General features: G+C 43.7%; 3 protein-coding genes across 8 annotated transcripts in view; 2 read left to right on the top strand and 1 right to left on the bottom strand.

Moving 5' to 3' along the window:
* Positions 1 to 11353, top strand: part of LOC107145002 (adhesion G protein-coupled receptor E2-like) — a 452375-nt gene that overhangs the window by 319860 nt on the left and 121162 nt on the right. The window lies entirely within an intron of this gene.
* On the top strand, positions 2979 to 3908 carry LOC107145278 (olfactory receptor 19-like). Its single transcript, XM_015489158.1, has one exon. The coding sequence runs from the start codon at positions 2979 to 2981 to the stop codon at positions 3906 to 3908; it is 930 nt and encodes a 309-aa protein (XP_015344644.1).
* On the bottom strand, positions 8958 to 9887 carry LOC107145277 (olfactory receptor 19-like). The gene has a single exon (XM_015489157.1). It carries the CDS (start codon positions 9885 to 9887, stop codon positions 8958 to 8960), a length of 930 nt encoding a protein of 309 aa, XP_015344643.1.

Raw genomic sequence — 11353 nt, 5'->3', positions numbered from 1 at the left:
CCTCCTCCTCCTCCTCCTCCTCCTCCTCCTCCTCCTCCTCTTTTTTTTAGGTATTCTTTATTTAACACAGAATGGCTTAACCATTGAGCAACATCCCCAGCCATTTGTTTTTTCTTCTGAGACACAGTCTTGCAAAGTTGCTGATTTTGACTTTGAACTTGCAAATCTCCCAACTCAGTCTCCAGAGTCCCTGGGATCACAGGGCACAGCCACTGTGCCCAACTCCCATTCTTTTTATTTCACAATTTCTTTTGTTTACTTTTATTCTCTATCATGAACATATATTCCCACATAGCCATGACAACAGAAAGGTGAGTAAAGCTGTGAAAGCTGTGCTCTATCAGACCTACCCCAAGATGTGCAGGCAGAGCTTAGTGTGAGAAATGTGTGTGGGAGGAGATGTCCCCAGGTATTTTCCACCAGCAGGGTTGGTTCTGTGTGGAGGGGTGGAATTGCAAAGATGTGTGCAGGGCATTATTGAATGTGATCTGAGGGCGGCAGGGGTTGCATGAGGACAGGCCCCTTCCTTAATTTACTCCTATACTATCTATTCCCAGACTTCACATTTGAGCTTTATGGAGAAAATAGTGGGATTTGCCTGTGGAGTTTAATTGCAAAGTTCAGAAATAGATAGCCCAGGAGACAATTAAGATTGGGTCCTGTCTAAAGGGCTCCTGACCATATCAATTCAAATTGGTATTTCTCCTTCTCATCTGGCTTGTTACCCAGGAAACCAAATGCCAGTTGATTTCACTGTATACTCTATAAAAGCTGATCTCACCTGAGTAGTGGACAGAAAGTGGTACCAGGGACTGGGGGCAGGAGGGATGGGGGAGGTTGACCAGGGGCTGCAGTCACAGGTAGGCAGGAGCATTGAGTTCTGCTGGGCCATTGTCCAGGAGGATGAGCAGAGTTCACAAGCCTGTGACCTTTAAATATCCACACGAGAGCATTTGAATGTTCTCATCACAGTGAAAAACTGGTGGAGGTGGTGGATATGCTAATCACCCTGATTTGATCATAACCCAATGTATGTATCTGTTGAAATGTCACCTTGAACTGTATAAATAGGTGCCATTTTTATGTATCCATTCAAAATGCAAAACACCAGTGACTCAGATCAGCCATAAATGGTGCAGGAACACAGCTCTGTTAATATTTCATATAAACACCCTAGTTGTCTTGCTCTCTGCACCCCCCTTTTGAAGTTTTGGTTACTCGTTCTCTCGTGCCTGTGCTTTTCTATATGAATGTTCAGCTGTAAATTGGTGGCCCCAACAAGACATCATTATGTTCACCTACTATTTATTTTGACCTTCTATCATTTCTGCCGGTCCCCATGAGGGTTGATTGGAGTGGAGTTTCAACCAGAAACAAGGAAGCTTTTCCTGTTCTTTTTTTATTATTGTTTCCTTTCAGTTATATATAACATTAGGATTCATTTTGACATAATTAACAAATCACAAAATCATGGAATATTATTTGCTCTGGTTCCGTCCCTAGTATTTCCCCTTCCTCCCCTGTCTTTCCCCTCCTCCCTCCCCTATGTCCCCGCCTCTCCCTGATCTTTATTCTATTTGACAGAAATCCCCTGCTCTTCTTTATTTTTTTCTTCTTACATTCAGTTATCCAAGGACGCTCTTTCCTTCTCTCAGTGGCCTTATGCTAGGGGTTGTGTGTTATGAGTCACCTTCTGGAATACTCTCAGCTCAGGTCCCCTCTCTCTAAAACCTGCTCTTGCCCCTAAAGTCAAAAGAAAACACACAGGNTCTCTCTCTCTCTCTCTCTCTCTCTCTCTCTCTCTCTCTCTCTCTCTCTCGGTTCACTGAACTGATTGTGTGTTCATTTTTTAATACAGGGTAAAAAACTTTCTTGAAAAATGGAGGCCAAGAATGAATGTGTGTGTGGTGGTCATTACCAACCTGGGAATTCTTGACGTGATCCAGATATTATTTTGGCGAAAAATAATTCGACATTGACAGCTTCTCTGTCATCCTTTGTAACTAGTGTGACTGAAGGTGAGAAGGATAGAGCATAGCAGGGGCCCCCAGGGAGCCGAGGACTGCAGGTGTGTGTGTGTGTGCATGTGTGTGTGTGTGAGCCTGTGTGTTTTCTTTTGACTTTAGGGGCAAGAGCAGGTTTTAGAGAGAGGGGACCTGAGCTGAGAGTATTCCAGAAGGTGACTCATAACACACAACCCCTAGCATAAGGCCACTGAGAGAAATAAACAAGGTTCTGCCCATTCACAGAGAGCCCAGGAAGCTCCTCAAGGGGGAATCTGTGCCTTGTCACTCTGGGACACCAGCTCACATCCCTCTCCCTCTTGCTCATCCTCCTGCCACTCTGGCTTCCTGGTTGAACTTGAACATCAGGAACAAGCACCTTCCTCAGACCCTCTGCACTGGCCATCCTCCTTTCTGCCAGGCACACATGTCTGCAGGTGACTCTGTGGCTTTGTCCCTGTATTCCTGGGGGACTCACATCATGTGTCACCTAAGGGCTGACCTTACCTAACACATAGAAGGAAATGACACTCTCAGTGCCCTTCACCTTAAAAGCTTCAGTTTACCCATCACCATCTGAATTTGGAACGATTATGGCTTTGCCTATGTGCATTGGTTTTACCTTCTTCCACTACTTTCCATAGATTCATGGGACATCCAGTTTTGGAGAAGTGACCCTCATTATCCAGACAGTGCCTAGACCAGCATCATCGCTAATGATATTCCTCAAATACAATAAAGAGTTCGTGTGTAGTGATCTGTAATACAGGGCCACCTGGGGAGAGGCTGAGAACAAGACAGGACTCCAAATCAGAGAAGGCATGGGATCCTTTAAAGGAGCAAACAATCATAAACAAACTAGAAAAGAGAGTCTTGACTACAAACTTGAAAGATATTATTCTTTTAGTATAGTAGTGCACAACTTTGTCAAATGCTTTCTGTTTTGTTTAATTTTTTGCTAGACACAGCAGATATATGGAGCCCAAGAACAACACACTCAACCCAAAATTTCTTCTTCTGGGAATTTCAGAGGACCCCACATTGCAACCCTTCCTCTTTGGGCTGTTTCTGTCCATGTACCTGGTCACTGTGCTGGGGAACCTGCTCATCATCATGGCCACCATCTCAAACTCCCATCTGCACACGCCCATGTACTTCTTCCTCTCCAACCTGTCCTTCGCGGACATCGGCTTGACCACAACGAGCATCCCAAAGATGCTGGTGAACATTCAGACACACAGCAAGGTCATCACCTATGCGGGCTGCCTCACCCAGATATACTTTTTCATACTCTTTTGTGTTTTGGACAACTTCCTTCTGGCTGTGATGGCCTATGACCGATATGTGGCCATCTGTCACCCCTTGCACTACATGGTCATCATGAACCATCAACTCTGTGGATGGCTGGTGCTGGCTTGCTGGGTGACAACTGTCCTGAATTCTTTGTTAGAAACCTTAATGGCCTTCAGGCTGTCCTTCTGCACAGACGTGGAGATCCCACATTTTATGTGTGAACTCAACCAGCTGGTCCAACTTTCCTGTTCTGACACCTTCCCCAATGTCATGGTGATGTATTTTGCAGCAGTGTTGCTGGCTGGTGGGCCCCTGGCTGGCATCCTGTACTCCTACTCCAAGATCGTGTCCTCCATCCGTGCAATCTCCTCAGCTCAGGGCAAGTATAAAGCCTTCTCCACCTGTGCGTCTCACCTCTCTGTGGTCTCCCTGTTCTACTCTACACTCCTGGGGGTGTACCTCAGCTCTTCCATTACCCAGAACTCACAATCAACAGCAAGAGCCTCAGTGATGTACAGTGTGGTCACCCCCATGCTGAACCCCTTCATCTACAGTCTGAGGAACAAGGACATCTCGGGAGCCCTGAGGAGAATCTTCCAAGGGAAGCCATAGAGGAGACATTTTCCAAGTCATGCCTGTGGACACGGGCCTCAGAGACACTGGACCAGACCCTGCAGTTCTTTATCCAGACCACGAAGTAGACTTTGTGCATTCTGTTAATTTCCTGGAAGTCTGATTCTTTGTTTTCAACCTCTTTATTGTGTCCTAACCTCATTGGAAATCTCCCTGCTCTCCCAACACCCAACATGTCTTCCCTCTCAGGTTCCTGCTTTCCCAATGTCCTTTCCCCCAGATCAGACAGTCTGGAGGTTCCCAGGAGTCTCCCATCGTGACGAGTTGAACTGGTCCAGTGGTAGAGAACCTCACTCAGAACTCAGGCCGTTTCCTTTATTTATGAAGGAGACATTCTAAGCCTTCTGTTTTCCAGTTTTCTGTTCTTGATTCTGTGTGGTTTGGTGCTCTCACTGCTCATGATAATCCAGACTTCTATATACTGGTCGTTGTACAGTAGATCATGCCCATTTATTATGCTCACAGGGGTGCTGTTTTCTTATCTTGGTCCTTTTCTTGTGTGTGCTATATTCTTCTATAGAGAGTACTGGTAAAATTTGCTATCAACGGCACAGAGCCCTCAAAATGAACAGACATATGTGGAATCAAATTCACTGTTTGTAGATCATCTGAAAAGAATTGCTCCTAATTTTCTGGTGAATTAATTTGTACTTTAGTACAGGTTAATCAATTTTTTTTTCTGAGTTGTCAAAAATAAATATATGCATTGAATGAGTAATCTATCCAGAAAGGCAAATTCGTGTAAATCAATTGACATTTTGTGGTCCCAGATTCAAAGAGGACCTTATATATGTCAAACCTTCAATCATATTCATTAGGCTGAGTTGCACCTTTTCCATGAATTACCAGCTTTTCATGATGTGCATCAGCTCATTGGTAAAAGAAATCTGTGTCATGCATGGAGGGGTCACTTCAGTGGATCAGAGGACTTGGTGTCATCTTCTGAAGTATTTCTTGTACCATCTTGCTGTTTCTGCCCAGTTTCCAGTACTGCCTCTGAATATGATTCCTTCTGTTACTCTAAGCAAAAAATTTCCCCATTTTTAAAATTTTCCTATAAACTTTAGCATGCAATGAACATGAATACACATCATCTGTGTATCCATTTTATTGTATTTTCCGTCTTGTATTTGATGTTTTCAAGTTTCTTCAGTTTTCATAAGCAGAAGTCAACATGAACGATAACTGGACTCCTGCCCAGATTTGCCCCTGGGAATGAGGACTCACGCCTCAGGGGTCCAAAGGATTCCTGCATTTATCCCCTGTCCTTCCTACTCTGCTGATTACCTGGCATGGAAACTCAACAGTTTCATTCAATTTCATTCTATCATTCCTCGCACATGTGAGACACTGGGTTCCATCCTCAGCACCACATAAAAATAAACAAATGAAAATAAAGATATTAAAAAATGGCAAAAATGTCGTCCTTGTGTTTTGTGCAGCTTGTAATGGTTGAGAGTCTTCATGTAGAAATCAAACATTCCCCTCCATTTTCCCTATGGAATGAATTCTAGGGAGTGCCAAAAATAATGAAGCAGTGCTTGGGACTGATCAAATAATATATCATTTAGTATAATTATTTAGTAGAATTATTGTAAGAAACTAGTTTTCCTCCCTACAGAAAATGCCTTATTATCCTCTCCATCAAAGATGAAAATGTAGTTCAGTGTCTTACACATATTTATTTTTAAAGCCATTAGTCAAATAAATAGAGTAGGAAGTAGTTATAAGTCTTTCAGTTGCAGTTGATAAAAACACCAACTCAAGTGATTTAAACAAAATGGGGGTGGGATTTTTGGTTCATGGACCCCAGACATGGTAGTTCTCTAATCTGTGAGGTTTAGACCAGCAGTTAGCAGTCCTCAGCCTCCAGTTCTGTTTTTCTGGAATTCCTTCTACTTTGCCTTCCTCAGTGTGTAGAGCTCAACCTTACCTGGGCTCTCTTTATGATAGCAAATGAACTACAGCAGTTCAGATCCCACACCTCAGAAAGAGATCCTGAGGAATAAAAGAATTTGACTCCCACTACTCTCCCTTCTACTTATTTAGAGTTTCTTAAATTAGTGCTTTGTAGATCTACATAAAGGTGAAATTCACTGTGGTGTACTCATTTATGTACATAGCATAATTTGGTCAATTTCATTGTATCATTCCTCCCTCTTTCTATCCTCCTTCCTCCCCCGCAATCTCCCTCCCCTGCGCCATTGATGTCTCTTCTATTTTCAAAGGAATCCCCCCTCTCTTTCCCCTATTTTGGTCTTGTTTCTGCATATGAGAGAGAGCATTCAGCCCTTGACTTTCTGAATCTGGATTATTTCATTTAGCGTGAGGTTCTCCAGGCTCATCTATTTTTAATGAAAACTCAAAACCTATTCCTCTGGATTTTTGATGTATAGGTACATTATTGTTATCTGTTGGAGTTTAAAGTAAAGCAACTCTTTGTTGTGAAGAACAGGGTATGCATGCCTCCAGTGAAGTGCAAAATTGGAATAGGAGTGGGAATGACAAGATAAAGAGAGACCTAAGGAAGGAAAGCGCCTGCTACACACTTGGAGGTTGGGTAGGGGTGCAAAGCAAGGTTGGGAATGGACCTCTGGAAATCCCAGGGGCCCACCCTAGATAACTTTCCAGAATGTTCAACTTGAAGACCTTGGTCACCACGCATCTGTCTTTTGTCCCCAGAGCTTCTGCAGGTGCAAACCACCCTTCTCTGCTCTCCTTTCCTCCGTCCCTTACTGTGACCTGCTGCATCATGAAGATGGTACCATTGAGTCCACATCCCCATACCTCAGTTAATGAATGTTAGACATACGATTCCCAAGCTAAGATGGTCACAAGGGAAAAAAGATTTAGTTCTTCTTAGTCTAGAAATGGTGAGATGGTGGTGAAGGGCAGGAGAGAATATTCATATCTGAGAAGTCTTGACCTTACAAAGTAGAATTTCTACACCTTCTACATGCAGTTGGATGCTCACTCTCTTCTCCAAGAAAAAAATTATTCTGCAGCTGCTGATGGAGGTGCAAGGAATCATCCCTCAGGATTCCTGCAGAGATCTGCTGAATGGAAATTGACACTTGTGTTGGACCTTTAGCAGGAGATGGCCGCCATTCGCTCCCTTTCCTTTGTCCCTGACTTTTTCAACCTGTCGGTGAAGCTCTTCCCATTGAGAGGCAGGGTCTTTTCCTCCACCTTAAATCTTGGCAGGTCGAAGAGTTTTAATGTTCTTTGTCAAACAGAAAGTGGTGAAAGTGCGAGTGTGCTTCAAGTGCCTGCACGTGTCCCTGCTGCTCCCTGTCGCTGACTCTACCTCGAGAGTGAATGAAGGCTGGGCTGATGCAGGATGGGGACTGTGTGGACCAGAGCCCCTTTCACCAACTGTGGCTGTCCTTCCAATCTGGGCAATGTCAGCCTAGACAAACTGAGAATCTCACCTGACTCACACCTGACTATACACAGAGGGAGAGACCAGAGACATACCAGGAAAAAGACCCAAAGACCTGTACAACCAAGGCTCCTACGGGTAAAGAAAGAAAAATGCAACCTTAAACCATTTATTTGGGGATGGTTTATTACAAGGAATAAATAGCTCACTGATACAATAATAAATGCACACAGAAGACATTCAGAATACCCTGCTACATCTGAAACTGGATGTTTGTTCTAATACTCAAAGACAATAATCATGACTACCTGACTGGGTACATGTATTTCAAACAACTGTATTAAAAGTGAACACTGATGACTATCATTCCAGGTAACTAGGATATTTGGAAGGACAGGGATAAGTGTAGAGATACCTTGGGCCCCTGAGGCACAAATCCTTGGGCACGATGCAAGTTCTTGTCCATGTTATCCTTTGCTCAAGAGCATTAAAGAAACTTCAGAACACCAAAGACAAGACAGAATAATGCAGAAGTGTGCATATTAAGGTTAACTGCACATTAAAGTTTATGGAAATTTTTTGAAAAGGGGGAAATATTTTCCTTAGGGTACTGGAAAGAGACATAATTACAGGGAGCACTAAAAACTTCTGGGCAGAAACAGAAAGATGGAGCAAGGAATACTTCAGAAAATGACACCAGGTCCACTGAAGTGACCCTCCATGTATGACATGGATTTCACATTCCAGTGAGCCGACGCACATCATCAAAAGCTGGTAATTCACACAAAATGTACAATGGAAGATAAAATATATGATTAAATATATACATTTAGCATATGTAAGGTATTCTCTGACTTGAAGATCATAAAATGATTAATGAATTAATGAATGCAAATTTGCCTTTCTGGAGAGACTATATACATTTAATGCATGTTTGGTGGCAAATTTCACTAGTTCTTTTTTTATTTTTTTAGTTGCAGATGGACATAATACCTTTATTTTGTTTATTTATTTTTATGTGGTGCTAAGGATTGAACCCAGTGCTTCACACATGCTAGGTAATTGCCCTTTCACTGAGCCACAACCCTAGCCCTCACTAATAGTTTTTACAAAAGAATATAGCACACACAAGAAAAGGACCAAGATAAGAAAAGAGCACCCCGAGAGCATAATAAATGGGCATGATCTACTGTACAACCACCAGTTGGTAGAAGTCCGGATTATCATGAGCAGTGAGAGCACCAAACCACACAGAATCAAGAACAGAAAACTGGAAAACAGAAGGCTTAGAATGTCTCCTTCATAAATAAAGGAAACGGCCTGAGTTCTGAGTGAGGTTCTCTACCACTGGACCAGTTCAACTCGTCACGATGGGAGACTCCTGGGAACCTCCAGACTGTCTGATCTGGGGGAAAGGACATTGGGAAAGCAGGAACCTGAGAGGGAAGACATGTTGGGTGTTGGGAGAGCAGGGAGCTTTCCAATGAGGTTAGGACACAATAAAGAGTTTAAAAACAAAGAATCAGACTTCCAGGAAATTAACAGAATGCACAAGGTCTACTTCGTGGTCTGGATAAAGAACTGCAGGGTCTGGTCCAGTGTCTCTGAGGCCCGTGTCCACAGGCAAGACGTGGAAAATGTCTCCTCTATGGCTTCCCTTGGAAGATTCTCCTCAGGGCTCCCGTGATGTCCTTGTTCCTCAGACTGTAGATGAAGGGGTTCAGCATGGGGGTGACCACACTGTACATCACCGAGGCTCTTGCCGTGGATTGTGAGTTCTGGGTAATGGAAGAGCTGAGGTACATCCCCAGGAGTGTAGAGTAGAACCGGGAGACCACAGGGAGGTGAGACGCACAGGTGGAGAAGGCTTTGTACTTGCCCTGAGCTGATGAGATTGCACGGACAGAGGACACAATTTTGGAGTAGGAGTACAGGATACCAGCGATGGGGCCACCAGCCAGAAACACCACTGAAAAATACATCACCATGACATTGGGGGAGGTGTCAGAACAAGCCAGTAGAACCACTTGATTAAGTTCACATATAAAGTGTGGAATTTCCAGTTCCATGCAGAAGGACAGTTGCAAAACCATTAAGCTGTGTAACAAGGAATGCAGGGCACTCAGAATGCTGGACATCAGAACCATCAACATGCAGAACCTGGGATTCATGATGACCATGTAGTGCAAGGGTTGACAGATGGCCATATACCGGTCATAGGCCATCACAGCCAGGAGGAAGTTATCCAAAACCCCAAAGAGCATGAAAAAGTATATCTGGGTGATGCAGCCTGCATAGGTAATAGCCTTGCTCTGTGTCTGGATGTTCACCAGCATCTTAGGGATGGTGGTGGAGGTGAAGCAGATGTCCACAAAGGACAGGTTGGAGAGGAAGAAGTACATGGGCGTGTGCAGGTGGGAGTCTGAGATGGTGGCCAGGACGATGAGCAGGTTCCCCAGCACAGTGACCAGGTACATGGACAGAAATAGCCCAAAGAGGAAGGGTTGCAATGTGGGGTCCTCTGAAATTCCCAGGAGGAGAAATTTTGAAACATGTGAGGTATTCTCTGCCTCCATGAACTTGATGTGACTAACAGAGAAAGAGAGAGATTATGTAATATTCACCTGTAAGAATCATATCGAATCTTTAATAGTATACAGACTAATTTGTCTGTTTTTGGATTCAGTTCCCCTTTAAGGGAAGCCTTTCCTTCTCTGGTTTGGAGTTCCTGTCTCCCTCTCAGACGTTCCTCACGAGGTCTTGTACACAAATCACTAAAGACTAACTCTTTCTTGTATTTGAGGAATCTCAAGTAGTGATGAGTGGTCCAGGCACTGTCTAGACTCTGATGAGTCACTCCCAAGAAACTGAATATCCCTTGAATCTAATGAGGGGGAACTCACAGACAAAGGTAAAGCTGATGCATGCAGGCAGAGCAATAATCCTTCCACATACAGATGGTGACAGACACACCATAGCTCTTGAGGAGAAAGGGCACCGGGAGTGTCATTTCCTTCTGGGTGTTCAGACAAGTTCAGCCAATTGGTGACACATGGTGTGAGCCCTCCAGGAAGACAGGGAGAGAGCCACAGAGTCACCTGCAGACATGTGTGTCTGTGGAATGGTGGGTGGCCTGTGCAAAGAGCCTGAGGAAGGTGCTTGTTTCAGATGTTCAAGTTCAACCAGGAAACCAGAGTGGCAGGAGGATGAGCGAGAGGGCAAGGGACGTGAGCTGGTGTCCCAGGGTGACAAGGCACAGATTCCCATTGAGGAGCCTCCTTTGCTGATGCATGAAGGCATAAGGAATTCCCCTGTCCAGATGTTGTGTTTCATTAAGCTGCGTGCCAAGGTGCTCTCTGTGAGTTGGAAGGCACCCCCCATTTATTTCTCTTGGTGGCTTTATGTTCTGGTTTCTTTATGATGTGCTATCTTTTGGAATACATTTGACCTGGATCCCATTTCTCTGAAATCTGCTCTCGCCCCTAAAGTCAAATGTGAGCACACACCCACACACACAACACACACACACAACACTTGAAAACAGCAATCCATCACCTCTGGGAGTTGTCTTAATACTGTGATCTTCTCACCTCCAATCACACTATTTTAAAGGAATGAATAAAAGAGAAACTGTCAATATTGAATAATTTTTCCCTAAAGCAATGTATGAATGGCACACGAAATCCCAGGTTGAAAATCTCCCCCACACATTTATCCTCAGGTCTCCATTCAGCAAGGAAATTTTCCATCCAGTATCGAAAGAAATATAAACAATCTTCTCAATAAGAAGGAGGGCAGTGGTGGGAGACTCAGAGGGGGAAAATGCTCTGCTAAGCTTAGGTGTCCCTGGAAGACTGTAAAAGAGAAAAAAAAATCCTTGTTTCTGGCTGCAATCCAACTCCTCGATGAAGATCAGAATAAACAATAGAATATTGAAACCAGATTTCTCAATCAACAAAGTCAATACAAAGAGTGAATATTTATATAGAGAAAAATAAACATGAAGGAAGAGTCAACCAAAAAGCAGATATACAAAGAACAG

Source organism: Marmota marmota, unplaced genomic scaffold, assembly GCF_001458135.2.
Source record: "Marmota marmota marmota unplaced genomic scaffold, marMar, whole genome shotgun sequence".
NCBI classification, from domain to species: Eukaryota; Metazoa; Chordata; class Mammalia; order Rodentia; family Sciuridae; genus Marmota; species Marmota marmota.
The sequence above is the reverse complement of the archived record's forward strand: the minus strand, read 5'-3'. Positions and strand labels throughout refer to the sequence as shown.